At 56.4% G+C, this 24,922-nt stretch overlaps 1 protein-coding gene across 1 annotated transcript in view; it reads left to right on the top strand.

Moving 5' to 3' along the window:
- Positions 1–4,098: 4,098 nt before the first annotated feature.
- The window catches only part of LOC140409338 (V-type proton ATPase subunit B-like), a 246,072-nt gene continuing 225,248 nt past the window's right edge, over positions 4,099–24,922 (top strand). Inside the window, exon 1 of the mRNA XM_072497752.1 lies at positions 4,099–4,437. Within this exon, the coding sequence (XP_072353853.1) occupies positions 4,329–4,437 (109 nt within the window). The 5' untranslated portion in view covers positions 4,099–4,328. The remainder of the gene's footprint in view (positions 4,438–24,922) is intronic.

Genomic DNA, 24,922 nt, shown 5'->3' on the forward strand with positions numbered 1-24,922 from the left:
CTAGCTGATTACTCTGGGGTTTTCAGCCTGCCCTATCTGATTACTCTGGGGTTTACAGCCTGCTCTATCTGATTACTCTGGGGTTTACAGCCTGCCCTATCTGATTACTCTGGGGTTTACAGCCTGCCCTATCTGATTACTCTCGGGTTTACAGCCTGCCCTATCTGATTACTCTCGGGGTTACAGCCTGCCCTAGCTGATTACTCTCAGGTTTACAGCCTGCCCTATCTGATTACTCTGGGGTTTACAGCCTGCCCTTTCTGATTACTCTCGGGTTTACAGCCTGCCCTATCTGATTACTCTCGGGTTTACAGCCGGCCCGAGCTGATTACTCTCGGGTTTACAGCCTGCCCTAGCTGATTACTCCCAGGTTTACAGCCTGCCCTAGCTGATTACTCTGGGGTTTACAGCCTGCCCTAGCTGATTACTCTCGGGTTTACAGCCTGCCCTAGCTGATTACTCTGGGGTTTACAGCCTGCCCTATCTGATTACTCTCGGGTTTACACCCTGCCCCAGCTGATTACTCTCGGGTTTACAGCCTGCCCTATCTGATTACTCTCGGGTTTACAGCCTGCCCTATCTGATTACTCTCGGGTTTACAGCCTGCCCCAGCTGATTACTCTCGGGTTTACAGCGTGCCCTATCTGATTACTCTCGGGTTTACAGCCTGCCCTAGCTGATTACTCTCAGGTTTACAGCCTGCCCTAGCTGATTACTCTCGGGTTTACAGCCTGCCCTATCTGATTACTCTGGGGTTTACACCCTGCCCTAGCTGATTACTCTCGGGTTTACATCCTGCCCTATCTGATTACTCTCGGGTTTACAGCTTGCCCTATCTGATTACTCTGGGGTTTACAGCCTGCCCTATCTGATTACTCTCGGGTTTACAGCCTGCCCTATCTGATTACTCTCGGGTTTACAGCCTGCCCCAGCTGATTACTCTGGGGTTTACAGTCTGCCCTATCTGATTACTCTCGGGTTTACAGCCTGCCCTATCTGATTACTCTCGGGTTTACAGCTTGCCCTATCTGATTACTCTGGGGTTTACAGCCTGCCCTATCTGATTACTCTCGGGTTTACAGCCTGCCCTATCTGTTTACTCTGGGGTTTACAGCCTGCCCCAGCTGATTACTCTCGGGTTTACAGCTTGCCCTATCTGATTACTCTGGGGTTTACAGCCTGCCCCAGCTGATTACTCTCGGGTTTACAGCTTGCCCTATCTGATTACTCTGGGGTTTACAGCCTGCCCTATCTGATTACTCTCGGGTTTACAGCCTGCCCCAGCTGATTACTCTCGGGTTTACAGCTTGCCCTATCTGATTACTCTGGGGTTTACAGCCGGCCCTATCTGATTACTCTCGGGTTTACAGCCTGCCCCAGCTGATTACTCTCGGGTTTACAGCCTGCCCTATCTGATTACTCTCGGGTTTACAGCCTGCCCTATCTGATTACTCTGGGGTTCACAGCCTGCCCTATCTGATTACTCTGGGGTTTACAGCCTGCCCTATCTGATTACTCTCGGGTTTACAGCCTGCCCTATCTGATTACTCTCGGGTTTGCAGCCGGCCCTATCTGATTACTCTCGGGTTTACATCCTGCCCTATCTGATTACTCTGGGGTTTACATCCTGCCCTACCTGATTACTCTGGGGTTTACAGCCTGCCCTATCTGATTACTCTCGGGTTTACAGCCTGCCCTAGCTGATTACACTCGGGTTTACACCCTGCCCTATCTGATTACTCTCGGGTTTACAGCCTGCCCTATCTGATTACTCTCGGGTTTACAGCCTGCCCCAGCTGATTACTCTCGGGTTTACAGTCTGCCCTATCTGATTACTCTCGGGTTTACAGCCTGCCCTAGCTGATTACTCTTGGGTTTACAGCCTGCCCTATCTGATTACTCTCGGGTTTACAGCCTGCCCTATCTGATTACTCTGGGGTTTACAGCTTGCCCCAGCTGATTACTCTCGGGTTTACAGTCTGCCCTATCTGATTACTCTCGGGTGTACAGCCTGCCCTATCTGATTACTCTGGTGTTTACAGCCTGCCCTATCTGATTACTCTCGGGTGTACAGCCTGCCCTATCTGATTACTCTGGGGTTTACATCCTGCCCTAGCTGATTACTCTCGGGTTTACAGCCTGCCCTATCTGATTACTCTCGGGTTTACAGCCTGCCCCAGCTGATTACTCTCGGGTTTACAGCCTGCCCTAGCTGATTACTCTGGGGTTTACAGTCTGCCCTATCTGATTACTCTGGGGTTTACACCCTGCCCTATCTGATTACTCTCGGGTTTACAGCCTGCCCCAGCTGATTACTCTCGCGTTTACACCCTGCCCTATCTGATTACTCTGGGGTTTACAGCCTGCCCCAGCTGATTACTCTCGCGTTTACACCCTGCCCTAACTGATTACTCTGCGGTTTACAGCCTGCCCTAGCTGATTACTCTGGGGTTTACAGCCTGCCCCAGCTGATTACTCTGGGGTTTACAGCCTGCCCTATCTGATTACTCTCGGGTTTACAGCCTGCCCTAGCTGAATACTCTGGGGTTTACAGCCTGCCCTATCTGATTACTCTCGGGTTTACAGCCTGCCCCAGCTGATTACTCTCGCGTTTACACCCTGCCCTATCTGATTACTCTGGGGTTTACAGCCTGCCCCAGCTGATTACTCTCGCGTTTACACCCTGCCCTATCTGATTACTCTGCGGTTTACAGCCTGCCCTAGCTGATTACTCTGGGGTTTACAGCCTGCCCCAGCTGATTACTCTGGGGTTTACAGCCTGCCCTATCTGATTACTCTCGGGTTTACAGCCTGCCCCAGCTGATTACTCTGGGGTTTACAGCCTGCCCTAGCTGATTACTCTGGGGTTTACAGCCTGCCCCAGCTGATTACTCTGGGGTTTACAGCCTGCCCTAACTGATTACTCCCGGGTTTACAGCCTGCCCTAGCTGATTAGCCGTTGTACATGCTGGAAACGTGGACATTGAGAGTAGCCAGGCTATTTGACAGCAACAAGCTTCACAGTGCAGGCCGCATCCAGGACGTAGAGCCCCAGTAGTGACAGTGGCAGTCATTGCAATCTTTTCGACATTCCTGCAGTCTGTCTCGCTGGACTTTCAACTCATTCACTGATCTAACTGAACCGTTACTAAGCGTCATTTCAGGCGGGTTTGGCTGGATAATTCACCCCGGCATGGTGGCAGGGTGGTTAGCACTGCTGCATCACAGCGCCAGGGACCCGGGTTCCATTCCTGTCTTGGGTGACTGTCTATGTGGAGTTTGCACCTTCCCCCTTATCTGCGTGGGTTTCCTCCAGCTGCTCCCGTTTCCTCCCACAAAGATGTGCAGGTTAGGTGGGGTTATGGGGATAGGGCGGGGAAGTTGGCCTCTTTTAGAGGGTCGGATCTTGGTAGATGCCGCTGTGGGGAATCTCACAGGGGGCCTCTCCCTGCATCTACCAGCCACGTTGCAGTCTGGTCCAGGCGCATTGCAGCCGTGCATCACGCCCTGTACCCCTGACACAGTCTGGAACACAACCAGTCCCAACTACAACAACAACTGCAAAACTACTGCAACTACAAGAACTACACCATCTACTGGTATATTGTGTACAGGAGCAGGGATTTCTTGCTGCAACTATACAGGGCCTTGGTGAGGCCACACCTGGGGTATTGTGGGCAGTTTTTGTCTCCTTCTCTGAGGAAGGATGTTCTTGCTCTCGAGGGAGTGCAGTTATCAGACTGATTCCAGGGATGGCGGGACTGACGTACGAGGAGAGATTGACGAGGTTGGGATTGTTCCCGCTGGAGTTCAGAAGAATGAGGGGGGATCTCATAGAGACGTATAAAATGCTAACAGGACTGGACAGGGTAGATGCAGGGTAGATGTTGCCCATAGTGGGGTGTCCAGAACCAGTCTGAGGATTCAGGGTAAACCATTTCGGACAAAGATAAGGGCCGGGATTCCCCCCTACCCGGCGGGGCGGGGGGTCCCGGCGGGATGGAGTGGCGGGAACCACTCCGGCAACACCCAAAGGAGAGATGATCTGACATCTGGCAGGGGCTGGGAGGAGCAGCTCACAGGTTTCTCTTCACCTTGGCTGACCGAGCCGCTGGGCGAATGCAGTCTGCCCTGGTTAGGATCCGTATCAAAGTTGACAGTAGAGAGCACCGTGCTTACAGTAAACAGAGCTCCAGCTCAGAGTCTGCACACAACAACCAGGCAGCACAGACACAAGCTGGGAGCCCGCAGAGGCAGTCAAGGTACAGGAGCCACAGTTAAAAGCCGGCCACTAAAGTTCAGAGAGGATCATCGCATCTCTATCGATCATGGCAGCGAAAGTTCAGCAGCGAGTTCCTGAACGACAGGGAGAGCTGACTGCTGCCAGGGAGCATGTGCGTGCAGTGACAAGGGACTACATCTCCCAGCCCAGACTCAGTAAGTAAATCATAGACACAGAACAGCATTTAGTGTTACAGAGCGAGGGAGCTGGGAGTGTGTTACAGAGTGAGGGGGCTGGGAGTGTGTTACAGAGTGAGGGGGCTGGGAGTGTGTTACAGAGTGAGGGGGCTGGGAGTGTGTTACAGAGTGAGGGGGCTGGGAGTGTGTTTCAGAGTGAGGGGGCTGGGAGTGTGTTACAGAGTGAGGGAGTGTGTTACAGAGCGAGGGAGCTGGGAGTGTGTTACAGAGTGAGGGAGCTGGGAGTGTGTTACAGAGTGAGGGAGCTGGGAGTGTGTTACAGAGTGAGGGGGCTGGGAGTGTGTTACAGAGTGAGGGGGCTGGGAGTGTGTTTCAGAGTGAGGGAGTGTGTTACAGAGTGAGGGAGCTGGGAGTGTGTTACAGAGTGAGGGGGCTGGGAGTGTGTTACAGAGTGAGGGAGCTGGGAGTGTGTTTCAGAGTGAGGGAGTGTGTTACAGAGTGAGGGAGCTGGGAGTGTGTTACAGAGTGAGGGGGCTGGGAGTGTGTTACAGAGTGATGGGGCTGGGAGTGTGTTACAGAGTGAGGGGGCTGGGAGTGTGTTTCAGAGTGAGGGAGTGTGTTACAGAGCGAGGGATCTGGGAGTGTGTTACAGAGTGAGGGGGCTGGGAGTGTGTTACAGAGTGAGGGGGCTGGGAGTGTGTTACAGAGTGAGGGGGCTGGGAGTGTGTTTCAGAGTGAGGGAGTGTGTTACAGAGTGAGGGAGCTGGGAGTGTGTGACAGAGCGAGGGAGCTGGGAGTGTGTTACAGAGCGAGGGAGCTGGGAGTGTGTTACAGAGCGAGAGAGCTGGGAGTGTGTTACAGAGCGAGGGAGCTGGGAGTGTGTTACAGAGTGAGGGGGCTGGGAGTGTGTTACAGAGCGAGGGAGCTGGGAGTGTGTTACAGAGTGAGGGAGCTGGGAGTGTGTTACAGAGTGAGGGGGCTGGGAGTGTGTTACAGAGTGAGGGGGCTGGGAGTGTGTTACAGAGTGAGGGGGCTGGGAGTGTGTTTCAGAGTGAGGGAGTGTGTTACAGAGCGAGGGATCTGGGAGTGTGTTACAGAGTGAGGGGGCTGGGAGTGTGTTACAGAGTGAGGGGGCTGGGAGTGTGTTACAGAGTGAGGGGGCTGGGAGTGTGTTTCAGAGTGAGGGAGTGTGTTACAGAGTGAGGGAGCTGGGAGTGTGTGACAGAGCGAGGGAGCTGGGAGTGTGTTACAGAGCGAGGGAGCTGGGAGTGTGTTACAGAGCGAGAGAGCTGGGAGTGTGTTACAGAGCGAGGGAGCTGGGAGTGTGTTACAGAGTGAGGGGGCTGGGAGTGTGTTACAGAGCGAGGGAGCTGGGAGTGTGTTACAGAGTGAGGGAGCTGGGAGTGTGTTACAGAGTGAGGGGGCTGGGAGTGTGTTACAGAGTGAGGGGGCTGGGAGTGTGTTACAGAGTGAGGGGGCTGGGAGTGTGTTTCAGAGTGAGGGAGTGTGTTACAGAGCGAGGGATCTGGGAGTGTGTTACAGAGTGAGGGGGCTGGGAGTGTGTTACAGAGTGAGGGGGCTGGGAGTGTGTTACAGAGTGAGGGGGCTGGGAGTGTGTTTCAGAGTGAGGGAGTGTGTTACAGAGTGAGGGAGCTGGGAGTGTGTGACAGAGCGAGGGAGCTGGGAGTGTGTTACAGAGCGAGGGAGCTGGGAGTGTGTTACAGAGCGAGAGAGCTGGGAGTGTGTTACAGAGCGAGGGAGCTGGGAGTGTGTTACAGAGTGAGGGGGCTGGGAGTGTGTTACAGAGCGAGGGAGCTGGGAGTGTGTTACAGAGTGAGGGAGCTGGGAGTGTGTTACAGAGCGAGGGAGCTGGGAGTGTGTTACAGAGTGAGGGAGCTGGGAGTGTGTTACAGAGTGAGGGAGTGTGTTACAGAGTGAGGGAGCTGGGAGTGTGTTACAGAGTGAGGGAGTGTGTTACAGAGCGAGGGAGCTGGGAGTGTGTTACAGAGCGAGGGAGCTGGGAGTGTGTTACAGAGCGAGGGAGCTGGGAGTGTGTTACAGAGTGAGGGAGTGTGTCACAGAGCGAGGGAGCTGGGAGTGTGTTACAGAGTGAGGGAGCTGGGAGTGTGTTACAGAGTGAAGGAGCTGGGAGTGTGTTACAGAGTGAGAGAGCTGGGAGTGTGTTACAGAGCGAGGGAGCTGGGAGTGTGTTACAGAGTGAGGGAGCTGGGAGTGTGTTACAGAGTGAGGGAGCTGGGAGTGTGTTACAGAGTGAGGGAGCTGGGAGTGTGTTACAGAGTGAGGGAGCTGGGAGTGTGTTACAGAGTGAGGGAGCTGGGAGTGTGTTACAGAGTGAGGGAGCTGGGAGTGTGTTACAGAGCGAGGGAGCTGGGAGTGTGTTACAGAGCGAGGGGGCTGGGAGTGTGTTACAGAGTGAGGGGGCTGGGAGTGTGTTACAGAGTGAGGGAGCTGGGAGTGTGTTACAGAGCGAGGGAGCTGGGAGTGTGTTACAGAGCGAGGGGGCTGGGAGTGTGTTACAGAGTGAGGGGGCTGGGAGTGTGTTACAGAGTGAGGGAGCTGGGAGTGTGTTACAGAGCGAGGGAGCTGCGAGTGTGTTACAGAGTGAGGGAGCTGGGAGTGTGTTACAGAGTGAGGGAGCTGGGAGTGTGTTACAGAGCGAGGGAGCTGGGAGTGTGTTACAGAGCGAGGGAGCTGGGAGTGTGTTACCGAGTGAGGGAGCTGGAAGTGTGTTACAGAGCGAGGGAGCATGGAGTGTGTTACAGAGTGAGGGAGCTGGGAGTGTGTTACAGAGTGAGGGAGCTGGGAGTGTGTTACAGAGCGAGGGAGCATGGAGTGTGTTACAGAGCGAGGGAGCTGGGAGTGTGTTACAGAGCGAGGGAGCATGGAGTGTGTTACAGAGCGAGGGAGCTGGGAGTGTGTTACAGAGCGAGGGAGCTGGGAGTGTGTTACCGAGTGAGGGAGCTGGAAGTGTGTTACAGAGCGAGGGAGCATGGAGTGTGTTACAGAGCGAGGGAGCTGGGAGTGTGTTACAGAGCGAGGGAGCTGGGAGTGTGTTACAGAGTGAGGGAGCTGGGAGTGTGTTACAGAGCGAGGGGGCTGGGAGTGTGTTACAGAGCGAGGGAGCTGGGAGTGTGTTACAGAGTGAGGGAGAAGGGAGTGTGTTACAGAGCGAGGGAGCTGGGAGTGTGTTACAGAGTGAGCGAGCTGGGAGTGTGTTACAGAGCGAGGGAGCTGGGAGTGTGTTACAGAGCGAGGGGGCTGGGAGTGTGTTACAGAGCGAGGGGGCTGGGAGTGTGTTACAGAGCGAGGGGGCTGGGAGTGTGTTACAGAGTGAGGGAGCTGGGAGTGTGTTACAGAGTGAGGGAGCTGGGAGTGTGTTACAGAGTGAGCGAGCTGCGAGTGTGTTACAGAGCGAGGGGGCTGGGAGTGTGTTACAGAGCGTAGGGGCTGGGAGTGAGTTACAGAGCGAGGGAGCTGGGAGTGTGTTACAGAGTGAGGGAGCTGGGAGTGTGTTACAGAGCGAGGGAGCTGGGAGTGTGTTACAGAGTGAGGGAGCTGGGAGTGTGTTACAGAGCGATGGAGCTGGGAGTGTGTGACAGAGCGAGGGAGCTGGGAGTGTGTTACTGAGTGAGGGAGCTGGGGGTGTGTTACAGAGCGAGGGAGCTGGGAGTGTGTTACAGAGTGAGGGAGCTGGGAGTGTGTTACAGAGCGATGGAGCTGGGAGTGTGTGACAGAGCGAGGGGGCTGGGAGTGTGTTACAGAGCGAGGGAGCTGGGAGTGTGTTACAGAGTGAGGGAGCTGGGAGTGTGTTACAGAGCGAGGGAGCTGGGAGTGTGTTACAGAGTGAGGGAGCTGGGAGTGTGTTACAGAGCGATGGAGCTGGGAGTGTGTGACAGAGCGAGGGAGCTGGGAGTGTGTTACAGAGTGAGGGAGCTGGGAGTGTGTTACAGAGCGAGGGAGCTGGGAGTGTGTTACAGAGCGAGGGAGCTGGGAGTGTGTTACAGAGCGAGGGAGCTGGGAGTGTGTTACAGAGGGAGGGAGCTGGGAGTGTGTTACAGAGTGAGGGAGCTGGGAGTGTGTTACAGAGCGAGGGAGCTGGGAGTGTGTTACAGAGTGAGGGAGCTGGGAGTGTGTTACAGAGCGATGGAGCTGGGAGTGTGTGACAGAGCGAGGGAGCTGGGAGTGTGTTACAGAGCGAGGGAGCTGGGAGTGTGTTACAGAGCGAGGGAGCTGGGAGTGTGTTACAGAGCGAGGGAGCTGGGAGTGTGTTACACAGTGAGGGAGCTGGGAGTGTGTTACAGAGCGAGGGAGCATGGAGTGTGTTACAGAGCGAGGGAGCTGGGAGTGTGTTACCGAGTGAGGGAGCTGGAAGTGTGTTACAGAGCGAGGGAGCATGGAGTGTGTTACAGAGCGAGGGAGCTGGGAGTGTGTTACAGAGCGAGGGAGCTGGGAGTGTGTTACAGAGCGAGGGAGCTGGGAGTGTGTTACAGAGTGAGGGAGCTGGGAGTGTGTTACAGAGCGAGGGAGCTGGGAGTGTGTTACAGAGCGAGGGGGCTGGGAGTGTGTTACAGAGCGAGGGGGCTGGGAGTGTGTTACAGAGTGAGGGAGCTGGGAGTGTGTGACAGAGCGAGGGAGCTGGGAGTGTGTTACAGAGCGAGGGAGCTGGGAGTGTGTTACAGAGCGAGGGAGCTGAGAGTGTGTTACCGAGTGAGGGAGCTGGGAGTGTGTGACAGAGCGAGGGAGCTGGGAGAGTGTTACAGAGTGAGGGAGTGTGTTACAGAGCGAGGGAGCTGGGAGTGTGTTACAGAGCGAGGGAGCTGGGAGTGTGTTACAGAGCGAGGGAGCTGGGAGTGTGTTACAGAGTGAGGGAGTGTGTCACAGAGCGAGGGAGCTGGGAGTGTGTTACAGAGTGAGGGAGCTGGGAGTGTGTTACAGAGTGAAGGAGCTGGGAGTGTGTTACAGAGTGAGAGAGCTGGGAGTGTGTTACAGAGCGAGGGAGCTGGGAGTGTGTTACAGAGTGAGGGAGCTGGGAGTGTGTTACAGAGTGAGGGAGCTGGGAGTGTGTTACAGAGTGAGGGAGCTGGGAGTGTGTTACAGAGTGAGGGAGCTGGGAGTGTGTTACAGAGTGAGGGAGCTGGGAGTGTGTTACAGAGTGAGGGAGCTGGGAGTGTGTTACAGAGCGAGGGAGCTGGGAGTGTGTTACAGAGCGAGGGGGCTGGGAGTGTGTTACAGAGTGAGGGGGCTGGGAGTGTGTTACAGAGTGAGGGAGCTGGGAGTGTGTTACAGAGCGAGGGAGCTGGGAGTGTGTTACAGAGCGAGGGGGCTGGGAGTGTGTTACAGAGTGAGGGGGCTGGGAGTGTGTTACAGAGTGAGGGAGCTGGGAGTGTGTTACAGAGCGAGGGAGCTGCGAGTGTGTTACAGAGTGAGGGAGCTGGGAGTGTGTTACAGAGTGAGGGAGCTGGGAGTGTGTTACAGAGCGAGGGAGCTGGGAGTGTGTTACAGAGCGAGGGAGCTGGGAGTGTGTTACCGAGTGAGGGAGCTGGAAGTGTGTTACAGAGCGAGGGAGCATGGAGTGTGTTACAGAGTGAGGGAGCTGGGAGTGTGTTACAGAGTGAGGGAGCTGGGAGTGTGTTACAGAGCGAGGGAGCATGGAGTGTGTTACAGAGCGAGGGAGCTGGGAGTGTGTTACAGAGCGAGGGAGCATGGAGTGTGTTACAGAGCGAGGGAGCTGGGAGTGTGTTACAGAGCGAGGGAGCTGGGAGTGTGTTACCGAGTGAGGGAGCTGGAAGTGTGTTACAGAGCGAGGGAGCATGGAGTGTGTTACAGAGCGAGGGAGCTGGGAGTGTGTTACAGAGCGAGGGAGCTGGGAGTGTGTTACAGAGTGAGGGAGCTGGGAGTGTGTTACAGAGCGAGGGGGCTGGGAGTGTGTTACAGAGCGAGGGAGCTGGGAGTGTGTTACAGAGTGAGGGAGAAGGGAGTGTGTTACAGAGCGAGGGAGCTGGGAGTGTGTTACAGAGTGAGCGAGCTGGGAGTGTGTTACAGAGCGAGGGAGCTGGGAGTGTGTTACAGAGCGAGGGGGCTGGGAGTGTGTTACAGAGCGAGGGGGCTGGGAGTGTGTTACAGAGCGAGGGGGCTGGGAGTGTGTTACAGAGTGAGGGAGCTGGGAGTGTGTTACAGAGTGAGGGAGCTGGGAGTGTGTTACAGAGTGAGCGAGCTGCGAGTGTGTTACAGAGCGAGGGGGCTGGGAGTGTGTTACAGAGCGAGGGGGCTGGGAGTGAGTTACAGAGCGAGGGAGCTGGGAGTGTGTTACAGAGTGAGGGAGCTGGGAGTGTGTTACAGAGCGAGGGAGCTGGGAGTGTGTTACAGAGTGAGGGAGCTGGGAGTGTGTTACAGAGCGATGGAGCTGGGAGTGTGTGACAGAGCGAGGGAGCTGGGAGTGTGTTACTGAGTGAGGGAGCTGGGGGTGTGTTACAGAGCGAGGGAGCTGGGAGTGTGTTACAGAGTGAGGGAGCTGGGAGTGTGTTACAGAGCGATGGAGCTGGGAGTGTGTGACAGAGCGAGGGGGCTGGGAGTGTGTTACAGAGCGAGGGAGCTGGGAGTGTGTTACAGAGTGAGGGAGCTGGGAGTGTGTTACAGAGCGAGGGAGCTGGGAGTGTGTTACAGAGTGAGGGAGCTGGGAGTGTGTTACAGAGCGATGGAGCTGGGAGTGTGTGACAGAGCGAGGGAGCTGGGAGTGTGTTACAGAGTGAGGGAGCTGGGAGTGTGTTACAGAGCGAGGGAGCTGGGAGTGTGTTACAGAGCGAGGGAGCTGGGAGTGTGTTACAGAGCGAGGGAGCTGGGAGTGTGTTACAGAGGGAGGGAGCTGGGAGTGTGTTACAGAGTGAGGGAGCTGGGAGTGTGTTACAGAGCGAGGGAGCTGGGAGTGTGTTACAGAGTGAGGGAGCTGGGAGTGTGTTACAGAGCGATGGAGCTGGGAGTGTGTGACAGAGCGAGGGAGCTGGGAGTGTGTTACAGAGCGAGGGAGCTGGGAGTGTGTTACAGAGCGAGGGAGCTGGGAGTGTGTTACAGAGCGAGGGAGCTGGGAGTGTGTTACACAGTGAGGGAGCTGGGAGTGTGTTACAGAGCGAGGGAGCATGGAGTGTGTTACAGAGCGAGGGAGCTGGGAGTGTGTTACCGAGTGAGGGAGCTGGAAGTGTGTTACAGAGCGAGGGAGCATGGAGTGTGTTACAGAGCGAGGGAGCTGGGAGTGTGTTACAGAGCGAGGGAGCTGGGAGTGTGTTACAGAGCGAGGGAGCTGGGAGTGTGTTACAGAGTGAGGGAGCTGGGAGTGTGTTACAGAGCGAGGGAGCTGGGAGTGTGTTACAGAGCGAGGGGGCTGGGAGTGTGTTACAGAGCGAGGGGGCTGGGAGTGTGTTACAGAGTGAGGGAGCTGGGAGTGTGTGACAGAGCGAGGGAGCTGGGAGTGTGTTACAGAGCGAGGGAGCTGGGAGTGTGTTACAGAGCGAGGGAGCTGAGAGTGTGTTACCGAGTGAGGGAGCTGGGAGTGTGTGACAGAGCGAGGGAGCTGGGAGAGTGTTACAGAGTGAGGGAGTGTGTTACAGAGTGAGGGAGCTGGGAGTGTGTTACAGAGTGAGTTAGCTGGGAGTATGTTACAGAGCGAGGGAGCAGGGAGTGTGTTACAGAGCGAGGGAGCTGGGAGTGTGTTACAGAGTGAGGGAGCTGGGAGTGTGTTACAGAGCGAGGGAGCTGGGAGTGTGTTACAGAGCGAGGGAGCTGAGAGTGTGTTACCGAGTGAGGGAGCTGGGAGTGTGTTACAGAGCGAGGGAGCTGAGAGTGTGTTACCGAGTGAGGGAGCTGAGAGTGTGTTACCGAGTGAGGGAGCTGGGAGTGTGTTACAGAGCGAGGGAGCTGGGAGTGTGTTACAGAGCGAGGGAGCTGGGAGTGTGTTAACGAGCGAGGGAGCTGGGAGTGTGTTACAGAGTGAGGGAGCTGGGAGTGTGTTACAGAGCGAGGGAGCTGGGAGTGTGTTACAGAGTGAGGGAGCTGGGAGTGTGTTACAGAGCGAGGGAGCTGGGAGTGTGTTACAGAGTGAGGGAGCTGGGAGTGTGTTACAGAGTGAGGGAGCTGGGAGTGTGTTACAGAGCGAGGGAGCTGGGAGTGTGTTACAGAGTGAGGGAGCTGGGAGTGTGTTACAGAGTGAGGGGGCTGGGAGTGTGTTACAGAGTGAGGGAGCTGGGAGTGTGTTACAGAGTGAGGGGGCTGGGAGTGTGTTACAGAGTGAGGGAGCTGGGAGTGTGTGACAGAGCGAGGGAGCTGGGAGTGTGTTACAGAGTGAGGGAGCTGGGAGTGTGTTACAGAGCGAGGGAGCTGGGAGTGTGTTACAGAGTGAGGGAGCTGGGAGTGTGTTACAGTGTGAGGGAGCTGGGAGAGTGTTACACAGTGAGGGAGTGTGTTACAGAGCGAGGGAGCTGGGAGTGTGTTACAGAGTGAGGGAGATGGGAGTGTGTTACAGAGCGAGGGAGCTGTGAGTGTGTTACAGAGCGAGGGAGCTGGGAGTGTGTTACAGAGTGAGGGAGATGGGAGTGTGTTACAGAGCGAGGGAGCTGGGAGTGTGTTACAGAGCGAGCGAGCTGGGAGTGTGTTACAGAGCGAGGGAGCTGGGAGTGTGTTACAGAGCGAGGGAGCTGGGAGTGTGTTACAGAGCGAGGGGGCTGGGAGTGTGTTACAGAGCGAGGGAGCTGGGAGTGTGTTACAGAGTGAGGGAGCTGGGAGTGTGTTACAGAGCGAGGGGGCTGGGAGTGTGTTACAGAGCGAGGGAGCTGGGAGTGTGTTACAGAGCGAGGGAGCTGGGAGTGTGTTACAGAGCGAGGGAGCTGGGAGTGTGTTACAGAGCGAGGGGGCTGGGAGTGTGTTACAGAGCGAGGGAGCTGGAAGTGTGTTACAGAGTGAGGGAGCTGGGAGTGTGTTACAGAGCGAGGGAGCTGGGAGTGTGTTACAGAGTGAGTTAGCTGGGAGTGTGTTACAGAGCGAGGGAGCTGGCAGTGTGTTACAGAGCGAGGGAGCTGGGAGTGTGTTACAGAGCGAGGGAGCTGGGAGTGTGTTACAGAGTGAGGGAGCTGGGAGTGTGTTACAGAGTGAGGGAGATGGGAGTGTGTTACAGAGCGAGGGAGCTGGGAGTGTGTTACAGAGTGAGGGAGATGGGAGTGTGTTACAGAGCGAGGGAGCTGGGAGTGTGTTACAGAGCGAGGGAGCTGGGAGTGTGTTACAGAGTGAGTTAGCTGGGAGTATGTTACAGAGCGAGGGAGCTGGGAGTGTGTTACAGAGTGAGGGAGCTGGGAGTGTGTTACAGAGTGAGGGAGCTGGGAGTGTGTTACAGAGCGAGGGAGCTGTGAGTGTGTTACAGAGCGAGGGAGCTGGGAGTGTGTTACAGAGTGAGGGAGCTGGGAGTGTGTTACAGAGCGAGGGAGCTGGGAGTGTGTTACAGAGTGAGGGAGCTGGGAGTGTGTTACAGAGTGAGGGAGCTGGGAGAGTGTTACACAGTGAGGGAGTGTGTTACAGAGCGAGGGAGCTGGGAGTGTGTTACAGAGTGAGTTAGCTGGGAGTATGTTACAGAGCGAGGGAGCTGGGAGTGTGTTACAGAGTGAGGGAGCTGGGAGTGTGTTACAGAGCGAGGGAGCTGGGAGTGTGTTACAGAGCGAGGGAGCTGGGAGTGTGTTACAGAGTGAGGGAGCTGGGAGTGTGTTACAGAGTGAGGGAGCTGGGAGTGTGTTACAGAGCGAGGGAGCTGGGAGTGTGTTACAGAGCGAGGGAGCTGGGAGTGTGTTACAGAGCGAGGGAGCTGGGAGTGTGTTACAGAGCGAGGGAGCTGGGAGTGTGTTACAGAGTGAGTTAGCTGGGAGTGTGTTACAGAGCGAGGGAGCTGGGAGTGTGTTACAGAGCGAGGGAGCTGGGAGTGTGTTACAGAGCGAGGGAGCTGAGAGTGTGTTACAGAGTGAGGGAGCTGGGAGTGTGTTACAGAGTGAGGGAGATGGGAGTGTGTTACAGAGCGAGGGAGCTGGGAGTGTGTTACAGAGTGAGGGAGATGGGAGTGTGTTACAGAGCGAGGGAGCTGGGAGTGTGTTACAGAGCGAGGGAGCTGGGAGTGTGTTACAGAGTGAGTTAGCTGGGAGTATGTTACAGAGCGAGGGAGCTGGGAGTGTGTTACAGAGTGAGGGAGCTGGGAGTGTGTTACAGAGTGAGGGAGCTGGGAGTGTGTTACAGAGCGAGGGAGCTGTGAGTGTGTTACAGAGCGAGGGAGCTGGGAGTGTGTTACAGAGTGAGGGAGCTGGGAGTGTGTTACAGAGTGAGGGAGCTGGGTGAGTGTTACAGAGTGAAGGAGCTGGGAGTGTGTTACAGAGTGAAGGAGCTGGGAGTGTGTTACAGAGTGAGTTAGCTGGGAGTATGTTACAGAGCGAGGGAGCTGGGAGTGTGTTACAGAGTGAGGGAGCTGGGAGTGTGTTACAGAGCGAGGGAGCTGGGAGTGTGTTACAGAGCGAGGGAGCTGGGAGTGTGTTACAGAGTGAGGGAGCTGGAAGTGTGTTACAGAGCGAGGGAGCTGGGAGTGTGTTACAGAGCGAGGGAGCTGGGAGTGTGTTACAGAGTGAGGGAGCTGGGAGTGTGTTACAGAGCGAGGGAGCTGGGAGTGTGTTACCGAGTGAGGGAGCTGGGAGTGTGTTACAGAGTGAGGGAGCTGGGAGTGTGTTACAGAGCGAGGGAGCTGGGAGTGTGTTTCAGAGTGAGGGAGTGTGTTACAGAGCGAGGGAGCTGGGAGTGTGTTACAGAGTGAGGGAGCTGGGAGTGTGTTACAGAGTGAGGGAGCTGGGAGTGTGTTACAGAGCGAGGGAGCTGGGAGTGTGTTACAGAGCGAGGGAGCTGGGAGTGTGTTACAGAGCGAGGGAGCTGGGAGTGTGTTACAGAGCGAGGGAGCTGGGAGTGTGTTACAGAGTGAGTTAGCTGGGAGTGTGTTACAGAGCGAGGGAGCTGGGAGTGTGTTACAGAGCGAGGGAGCTGGGAGTGTGTTACAGAGCGAGGGAGCTGGGAGTGTGTTACAGAGTGAGGGAGCTGGGAGTGTGTTACAGAGCGAGGGAGCTGGGAGTGTGTTACCGAGTGAGGGAGCTGGGAGTGTGTTACAGAGTGAGGGAGCTGGGAGTGTGTTACAGAGCGAGGGAGCTGGGAGTGTGTTACAGAGCGAGGGAGCTGGGAGTGTGTTACAGAGTGAGGGAGCTGGAAGTGTGTTACAGAGCGAGGGAGCTGGGAGTGTGTTACAGAGCGAGGGAGCTGGGAGTGTGTTACAGAGTGAGGGAGCTGGGAGTGTGTTACAGAGCGAGGGAGCTGGGAGTGTGTTACCGAGTGAGGGAGCTGGGAGTGTGTTACAGAGTGAGGGAGCTGGGAGTGTGTTACAGAGCGAGGGAGCTGGGAGTGTGTTTCAGAGTGAGGGAGTGTGTTACAGAGTGAGGGAGCTGGGAGTGTGTTACAGAGTGAGGGAGCTGGAAGTGTGTTACAGTGCGAGGGAGTGTGTTACAGAGTGAAGGAGCTGGGAGTGTGTTACAGAGCGAGGGAGCTGGGAGTGTGTTACAGAGCGAGGGAGCTGGGAGTGTGTTACAGAGTGAGGGAGCTGGGAGTGTGTTACAGAGTGAGGGAGCTGGGAGTGTGTTACAGAGTGAGGGAGCTGGGAGTGTGTTACAGAGCGAGGGAGCTGGAAGTGTGTTACAGAGCGAGGGAGCTGGGGGTGTGTTACAGAGTGAGGGAGCTGGGAGTGTGTTACAGAGTGAGGGAGCTGGGAGTGTGTTACAGAGCGAGGGAGCTGGGAGTGTGTTACAGAGTGAGGGAGCTGGGAGTGTGTTACAGAGTGAAGGAGCTGGGAGTGTGTTACAGAGCGAGGGAGCTGGGAGAGTGTTACAGAGCGAGGGAGCTGGGAGTGTGTTACAGAGCGAGGGAGCTGGGAGTGTGTTACAGAGTGAGGGAGCTGGGAGTGTGTTACAGAGCGATGGAGCTGGGAGTGTGTGACAGAGCGAGGGAGCTGGGAGTGTGTTACAGAGTGAGGGAGCTGGGAGTGTGTTACAGAGCGAGGGAGCTGGGAGTGTGTTACAGAGCGAGGGAGCTGGGAGTGTGTTACAGAGCGAGGGAGCTGGGAGTGTGTTACAGAGGGAGGGAGCTGGGAGTGTGTTACAGAGTGAGGGAGCTGGGAGTGTGTTACAGAGCGAGGGAGCATGGAGTGTGTTACAGAGTGAGGGAGCTGGGAGTGTGTTACAGAGCGATGGAGCTGGGAGTGTGTTACAGAGTGAGGGAGCTGGGAGTGTGTTACAGAGTGAGGGAGTGTGTTACAGAGTGAAGGAGCTGGGAGTGTGTTACAGAGCGAGGGAGCATGGAGTGTGTTACAGAGCGAGGGAGCTGGGAGTGTGTTACCGAGTGAGGGAGCTGGAAGTGTGTTACAGAGCGAGGGAGCATGGAGTGTGTTACAGAGCGAGGGAGCTGGGAGTGTGTTACAGAGCGAGGGAGCTGGGAGTGTGTTACAGAGCGAGGGAGCTGGGAGTGTGTTACAGAGTGAGGGAGCTGGGAGTGTGTTACAGAGCGAGGGAGCTGGGAGTGTGTTACAGAGCGAGGGGGCTGGGAGTGTGTTACAGAGCGAGGGGGCTGGGAGTGTGTTACAGAGTGAGGGAGCTGGGAGTGTGTGACAGAGCGAGGGAGCTGGGAGTGTGTTACAGAGCGAGGGAGCTGGGAGTGTGTTACAGAGCGAGGGAGCTGAGAGTGTGTTACCGAGTGAGGGAGCTGGGAGTGTGTGACAGAGCGAGGGAGCTGGGAGAGTGTTACAGAGTGAGGGAGTGTGTTACAGAGTGAGGGAGCTGGGAGTGTGTTACAGAGTGAGTTAGCTGGGAGTATGTTACAGAGCGAGGGAGCAGGGAGTGTGTTACAGAGCGAGGGAGCTGGGAGTGTGTTACAGAGTGAGGGAGCTGGGAGTGTGTTACAGAGCGAGGGAGCTGGGAGTGTGTTACAGAGCGAGGGAGCTGAGAGTGTGTTACCGAGTGAGGGAGCTGGGAGTGTGTTACAGAGCGAGGGAGCTGAGAGTGTGTTACCGAGTGAGGGAGCTGAGAGTGTGTTACCGAGTGAGGGAGCTGGGAGTGTGTTACAGAGCGAGGGAGCTGGGAGTGTGTTACAGAGCGAGGGAGCTGGGAGTGTGTTACCGAGCGAGGGAGCTGGGAGTGTGTTACAGAGTGAGGGAGCTGGGAGTGTGTTACAGAGCGAGGGAGCTGGGAGTGTGTTACAGAGCGAGGGAGCTGGGAGTGTGTTACAGAGTGAGGGAGCTGGAAGTGTGTTACAGAGCGAGGGAGCTGGGAGTGTGTTACAGAGCGAGGGAGCTGGGAGTGTGTTACAGAGTGAGGGAGCTGGGAGTGTGTTACAGAGCGAGGGAGCTGGGAGTGTGTTACCGAGTGAGGGAGCTGGGAGTGTGTTACAGAGTGAGGGAGCTGGGAGTGTGTTACAGAGCGAGGGAGCTGGGAGTGTGTTTCAGAGTGAGGGAGTGTGTTACAGAGTGAGGGAGCTGGGAGTGTGTTACAGAGTGAGGGAGCTGGAAGTGTGTTACAGTGCGAGGGAGTGTGTTACAGAGTGAAGGAGCTGGGAGTGTGTTACAGAGCGAGGGAGCTGGGAGTGTGTTACAGAGCGAGGGAGCTGGGAGTGTGTTACAGAGTGAGGGAGCTGGGAGTGTGTTACAGAGCGAGGGAGCTGGTAGTGTGTTACAGAGTGAGGGAGCTGGGAGTGTGTTACAGAGTGAGGGAGCTGGGAGTGTGTTACAGAGCGAGGGAGCTCGGAGTGTGTAACAGAGCGAGGGAGCTCGGAGTGTGTTACAGAGTGAGGGAGCTGGGAGTGTGTTACAGAGTGAGGGAGCTGGGAGTGTGTTACAGAGTGAGGGAGTGTGTTACAGAGTGAAGGAGCTGGGAGTGTGTTACAGAGCGAGGGAGCTGGGAGTGTGTTACAGAGCGAGGGAGCTGGGAGTGTGTTACAGAGCGAGGGAGCTGGGAGTGTGTTACAGAGTGAGGGAGCTGGGAGTGTGTTACAGAGTGAGGGAGCTGGGAGTGTGTTACAGAGCGAGGGAGCTGGAAGTGTGTTACAGAGCGAGGGAGCTGGGGGTGTGTTACAGAGAGAGGGAGCTGGGAGTGTGTTACAGAGTGAGGGAGCTGGGAGTGTGTTACAGAGCGAGGGAGCTGGGAGTGTGTTACAGAGTGAGGGAGCTGGGAGTGTGTTACAGAGTGAAGGAGCTGGGAGTGTGTTACAGAGCGAGGGAGCTGGGAGAGTGTTACAGAGCGAGGGAGCTGGGAGTGTGTTACAGAGCGAGGGAGCTGGGAGTGTGTTACAGAGTGAGGGAGCTGGGAGTGTGTTACAGAGCGATGGAGCTGGGAGTGTGTGACAGAGCGAGGGAGCTGGGAGTGTGTTACAGAGTGAGGGAGCTGGGAGTGTGTTACAGAGCGAGGGAGCTGGGAGTGTGTTACAGAGCGAGGGAGCTGGGAGTGTGTTACAGAGCGAGGGAGCTGGGAGTGTGTTACAGAGGGAGGGAGCTGGGAGTGTGTTACAGAGTGAGGGAGCTGGGAGTGTGTTACAGAGCGAGGGAGCTGGGAGTGTGTTACAGAGTGAGGGAGCTGGGAGTGTGTTACAGAGCGATGGAGCTGGGAGTGTGTGACAGAGCGAGGGAGCTGGGAGTGTGTTACAGAGCGAGGGAGCTGGGAGTGTGTTACAGAGCGAGGGAGCTGGGAGTGTGTTACAGAGCGAGGGAGCTGGGAGTGTGTTACACAGTGAGGGAGCTGGGAGTGTGTTACAGAGCGAGGGAGCATGGAGTGTGTTACAGAGCGAGGGAGCTGGGAGTGTGTTACCGAGTGAGGGAGCTGGAAGTGTGTTACAGAGCGAGGGAGCATGGAGTGTGTTACAGAGCGAGGGAGCTGGGAGTGTGTTACAGAGCGAGGGAGCTGGGAGTGTGTTACAGAGCGAGGGAGCTGGGAGTGTGTTACAGAGTGAGGGAGCTGGGAGTGTGTTACAGAGCGAGGGAGCTGGGAGTGTGTTACAGAGCGAGGGGGCTGGGAGTGTGTTACAGAGCGAGGGGGCTGGGAGTGTGTTACAGAGTGAGGGAGCTGGGAGTGTGTGACAGAGCGAGGGAGCTGGGAGTGTGTTACAGAGCGAGGGAGCTGGGAGTGTGTTACAGAGCGAGGGAGCTGAGAGTGTGTTACCGAGTGAGGGAGCTGGAAGTGTGTGACAGAGCGAGGGAGCTGGGAGAGTGTTACAGAGTGAGGGAGTGTGTTACAGAGTGAGGGAGCTGGGAGTGTGTTACAGAGTGAGTTAGCTGGGAGTATGTTACAGAGCGAGGGAGCAGGGAGTGTGTTACAGAGCGAGGGAGCTGGGAGTGTGTTACAGAGTGAGGGAGCTGGGAGTGTGTTACAGAGCGAGGGAGCTGGGAGTGTGTTACAGAGCGAGGGAGCTGAGAGTGTGTTACCGAGTGAGGGAGCTGGGAGTGTGTTACAGAGCGAGGGAGCTGAGAGTGTGTTACCGAGTGAGGGAGCTGAGAGTGTGTTACCGAGTGAGGGAGCTGGGAGTGTGTTACAGAGCGAGGGAGCTGGGAGTGTGTTACCGAGCGAGGGAGCTGGGAGTGTGTTACAGAGTGAGGGAGCTGGGAGTGTGTTACAGAGCGAGGGAGCTGGGAGTGTGTTACAGAGTCAGGGAGCTGGGAGTGTGTTACAGAGCGAGGGAGCTGGGAGTGTGTTACAGAGTGAGGGAGCTGGGAGTGTGTTACAGAGTGAGGGAGCTGGGAGTGTGTTACAGAGCGAGGGAGCTGGGAGTGTGTTACAGAGTGAGGGAGCTGGGAGTGTGTTACAGAGCGAGGGGGCTGGGAGTGTGTTACAGAGTGAGGGAGCTGGGAGTGTGTTACAGAGTGAGGGGGCTGGGAGTGTGTTACAGAGTGAGGGAGCTGGGAGTGTGTGACAGAGCGAGGGAGCTGGGAGTGTGTTACAGAGTGAGGGAGCTGGGAGTGTGTTACAGAGCGAGGGAGCTGGGAGTGTGTTACAGAGTGAGGGAGCTGGGAGTGTGTTACAGAGTGAGGGAGCTGGGAGAGTGTTACACAGTGAGGGAGTGTGTTACAGAGCGAGGGAGCTGGGAGTGTGTTACAGAGTGAGGGAGATGGGAGTGTGTTACAGAGCGAGGGAGCTGTGAGTGTGTTACAGAGCGAGGGAGCTGGGAGTGTGTTACAGAGTGAGGGAGATGGGAGTGTGTTACAGAGCGAGGGAGCTGGGAGTGTGTTACAGAGCGAGGGAGCTGGGAGTGTGTTACAGAGCGAGGGAGCTGTGAGTGTGTTACAGAGCGAGGGAGCTGGGAGTGTGTTACAGAGTGAGGGAGATGGGAGTGTGTTACAGAGCGAGGGAGCTGGGAGTGTGTTACAGAGCGAGGGAGCTGGGAGTGTGTTACAGAGCGAGGGAGCTGGGAGTGTGTTACAGAGCGAGGGGGCTGGGAGTGTGTTACAGAGCGAGGGAGCTGGGAGTGTGTTACAGAGTGAGGGAGCTGGGAGTGTGTTACAGAGCGAGGGGGCTGGGAGTGTGTTACAGAGCGAGGGAGCTGGGAGTGTGTTACAGAGCGAGGGAGCTGGGAGTGTGTTACAGAGCGAGGGAGCTGGGAGTGTGTTACAGAGCGAGGGGGCTGGGAGTGTGTTACAGAGCGAGGGAGCTGGAAGTGTGTTACAGAGTGAGGGAGCTGGGAGTGTGTTACAGAGCGAGGGAGCTGGGAGTGTGTTACAGAGTGAGTTAGCTGGGAGTGTGTTACAGAGCGAGGGAGCTGGCAGTGTGTTACAGAGCGAGGGAGCTGGGAGTGTGTTACAGAGCGAGGGAGCTGGGAGTGTGTTACAGAGTGAGGGAGCTGGGAGTGTGTTACAGAGTGAGGGAGATGGGAGTGTGTTACAGAGCGAGGGAGCTGGGAGTGTGTTACAGAGTGAGGGAGATGGGAGTGTGTTACAGAGCGAGGGAGCTGGGAGTGTGTTACAAAGCGAGGGAGCTGGGAGTGTGTTACAGAGTGAGTTAGCTGGGAGTATGTTACAGAGCGAGGGAGCTGGGAGTGTGTTACAGAGTGAGGGAGCTGGGAGTGTGTTACAGAGTGAGGGAGCTGGGAGTGTGTTACAGAGCGAGGGAGCTGTGAGTGTGTTACAGAGCGAGGGAGCTGGGAGTGTGTTACAGAGTGAGGGAGCTGGGAGTGTGTTACAGAGCGAGGGAGCTGGGAGTGTGTTACAGAGTGAGGGAGCTGGGAGTGTGTTACAGAGTGAGGGAGCTGGGAGAGTGTTACACAGTGAGGGAGTGTGTTACAGAGCGAGGGAGCTGGGAGTGTGTTACAGAGTGAGTTAGCTGGGAGTATGTTACAGAGCGAGGGAGCTGGGAGTGTGTTACAGAGTGAGGGAGCTGGGAGTGTGTTACAGAGCGAGGGAGCTGGGAGTGTGTTACAGAGCGAGGGAGCTGGGAGTGTGTTACAGAGTGAGGGAGCTGGGAGTGTGTTACAGAGTGAGGGAGCTGGGAGTGTGTTACAGAGCGAGGGAGCTGGGAGTGTGTTACAGAGCGAGGGAGCTGGGAGTGTGTTACAGAGCGAGGGAGCTGGGAGTGTGTTACAGAGCGAGGGAGCTGGGAGTGTGTTACAGAGTGAGTTAGCTGGGAGTGTGTTACAGAGCGAGGGAGCTGGGAGTGTGTTACAGAGCGAGGGAGCTGGGAGTGTGTTACAGAGCGAGGGAGCTGAGAGTGTGTTACAGAGTGAGGGAGCTGGGAGTGTGTTACAGAGTGAGGGAGATGGGAGTGTGTTACAGAGCGAGGGAGCTGGGAGTGTGTTACAGAGTGAGGGAGATGGGAGTGTGTTACAGAGCGAGGGAGCTGGGAGTGTGTTACAGAGCGAGGGAGCTGGGAGTGTGTTACAGAGTGAGTTAGCTGGGACTATGTTACAGAGCGAGGGAGCTGGGAGTGTGTTACAGAGTGAGGGAGCTGGGAGTGTGTTACAGAGTGAGGGAGCTGGGAGTGTGTTACAGAGCGAGGGAGCTGTGAGTGTGTTACAGAGCGAGGGAGCTGGGAGTGTGTTACAGAGTGAGGGAGCTGGGAGTGTGTTACAGAGTGAGGGAGCTGGGTGAGTGTTACAGAGTGAAGGAGCTGGGAGTGTGTTACAGAGTGAAGGAGCTGGGAGTGTGTTACAGAGTGAGTTAGCTGGGAGTATGTTACAGAGCGAGGGAGCTGGGAGTGTGTTACAGAGTGAGGGAGCTGGGAGTGTGTTACAGAGCGAGGGAGCTGGGAGTGTGTTACAGAGCGAGGGAGCTGGGAGTGTGTTACAGAGCGAGGGAGCAGGGAGTGTGTTACAGAGCGAGGGAGCTGGGAGTGTGTTACAGAGTGAGGGAGCTGGGAGTGTGTTACAGAGCGAGGGAGCTGGGAGTGTGTTACAGAGCGAGGGAGCTGAGAGTGTGTTACCGAGTGAGGGAGCTGGGAGTGTGTTACAGAGCGAGGGAGCTGAGAGTGTGTTACCGAGTGAGGGAGCTGAGAGTGTGTTACCGAGTGAGGGAGCTGGGAGTGTGTTACAGAGCGAGGGAGCTGGGAGTGTGTTACAGAGCGAGGGAGCTGGGAGTGTGTTACCGAGCGAGGGAGCTGGGAGTGTGTTACAGATTGAGGGAGCTGGGAGTGTGTTACAGAGCGAGGGAGCTGGGAGTGTGTTACAGAGCGAGGGAGCTGGGAGTGTGTTACAGAGTGAGGGAGCTGGAAGTGTGTTACAGAGCGAGGGAGCTGGGAGTGTGTTACAGAGCGAGGGAGCTGGGAGTGTGTTACAGAGTGAGGGAGCTGGGAGTGTGTTACAGAGCGAGGGAGCTGGGAGTGTGTTACCGAGTGAGGGAGCTGGGAGTGTGTTACAGAGTGAGGGAGCTGGGAGTGTGTTACAGAGCGAGGGAGCTGGGAGTGTGTTTCAGAGTGAGGGAGTGTGTTACAGAGTGAGGGAGCTGGGAGTGTGTTACAGAGTGAGGGAGCTGGAAGTGTGTTACAGTGCGAGGGAGTGTGTTACAGAGTGAAGGAGCTGGGAGTGTGTTACAGAGCGAGGGAGCTGGGAGTGTGTTACAGAGCGAGGGAGCTGGGAGTGTGTTACAGAGTGAGGGAGCTGGGAGTGTGTTACAGAGCGAGGGAGCTGGTAGTGTGTTACAGAGTGAGGGAGCTGGGAGTGTGTTACAGAGTGAGGGAGCTGGGAGTGTGTTACAGAGCGAGGGAGCTCGGAGTGTGTAACAGAGCGAGGGAGCTCGGAGTGTGTTACAGAGTGAGGGAGCTGGGAGTGTGTTACAGAGTGAGGGAGCTGGGAGTGTGTTACAGAGTGAGGGAGTGTGTTACAGAGTGAAGGAGCTGGGAGTGTGTTACAGAGCGAGGGAGCTGGGAGTGTGTTACAGAGCGAGGGAGCTGGGAGTGTGTTACAGAGCGAGGGAGCTGGGAGTGTGTTACAGAGTGAGGGAGCTGGGAGTGTGTTACAGAGTGAGGGAGCTGGGAGTGTGTTACAGAGCGAGGGAGCTGGAAGTGTGTTACAGAGCGAGGGAGCTGGGGGTGTGTTACAGAGTGAGGGAGCTGGGAGTGTGTTACAGAGTGAGGGAGCTGGGAGTGTGTTACAGAGCGAGGGAGCTGGGAGTGTGTTACAGAGTGAGGGAGCTGGGAGTGTGTTACAGAGTGAAGGAGCTGGGAGTGTGTTACAGAGCGAGGGAGCTGGGAGAGTGTTACAGAGCGAGGGAGCTGGGAGTGTGTTACAGAGCGAGGGAGCTGGGAGTGTGTTACAGAGTGAGGGAGCTGGGAGTGTGTTACAGAGCGATGGAGCTGGGAGTGTGTGACAGAGCGAGGGAGCTGGGAGTGTGTTACAGAGTGAGGGAGCTGGGAGTGTGTTACAGAGCGAGGGAGCTGGGAGTGTGTTACAGAGCGAGGGAGCTGGGAGTGTGTTACAGAGCGAGGGAGCTGGGAGTGTGTTACAGAGGGAGGGAGCTGGGAGTGTGTTACAGAGTGAGGGAGCTGGGAGTGTGTTACAGAGCGAGGGAGCTGGGAGTGTGTTACAGAGTGAGGGAGCTGGGAGTGTGTTACAGAGCGATGGAGCTGGGAGTGTGTGACAGAGCGAGGGAGCTGGGAGTGTGTTACAGAGCGAGGGAGCTGGGAGTGTGTTACAGAGCGAGGGAGCTGGGAGTGTGTTACAGAGCGAGGGAGCTGGGAGTGTGTTACACAGTGAGGGAGCTGGGAGTGTGTTACAGAGCGAGGGAGCATGGAGTGTGTTACAGAGCGAGGGAGCTGGGAGTGTGTTACCGAGTGAGGGAGCTGGAAGTGTGTTACAGAGCGAGGGAGCATGGAGTGTGTTACAGAGCGAGGGAGCTGGGAGTGTGTTACAGAGCGAGGGAGCTGGGAGTGTGTTACAGAGCGAGGGAGCTGGGAGTGTGTTACAGAGTGAG

The sequence above is a fragment of the Scyliorhinus torazame genome, chromosome 3 (assembly GCF_047496885.1).
Source record: "Scyliorhinus torazame isolate Kashiwa2021f chromosome 3, sScyTor2.1, whole genome shotgun sequence".
NCBI lineage: Eukaryota > Metazoa > Chordata > Chondrichthyes > Carcharhiniformes > Scyliorhinidae > Scyliorhinus > Scyliorhinus torazame.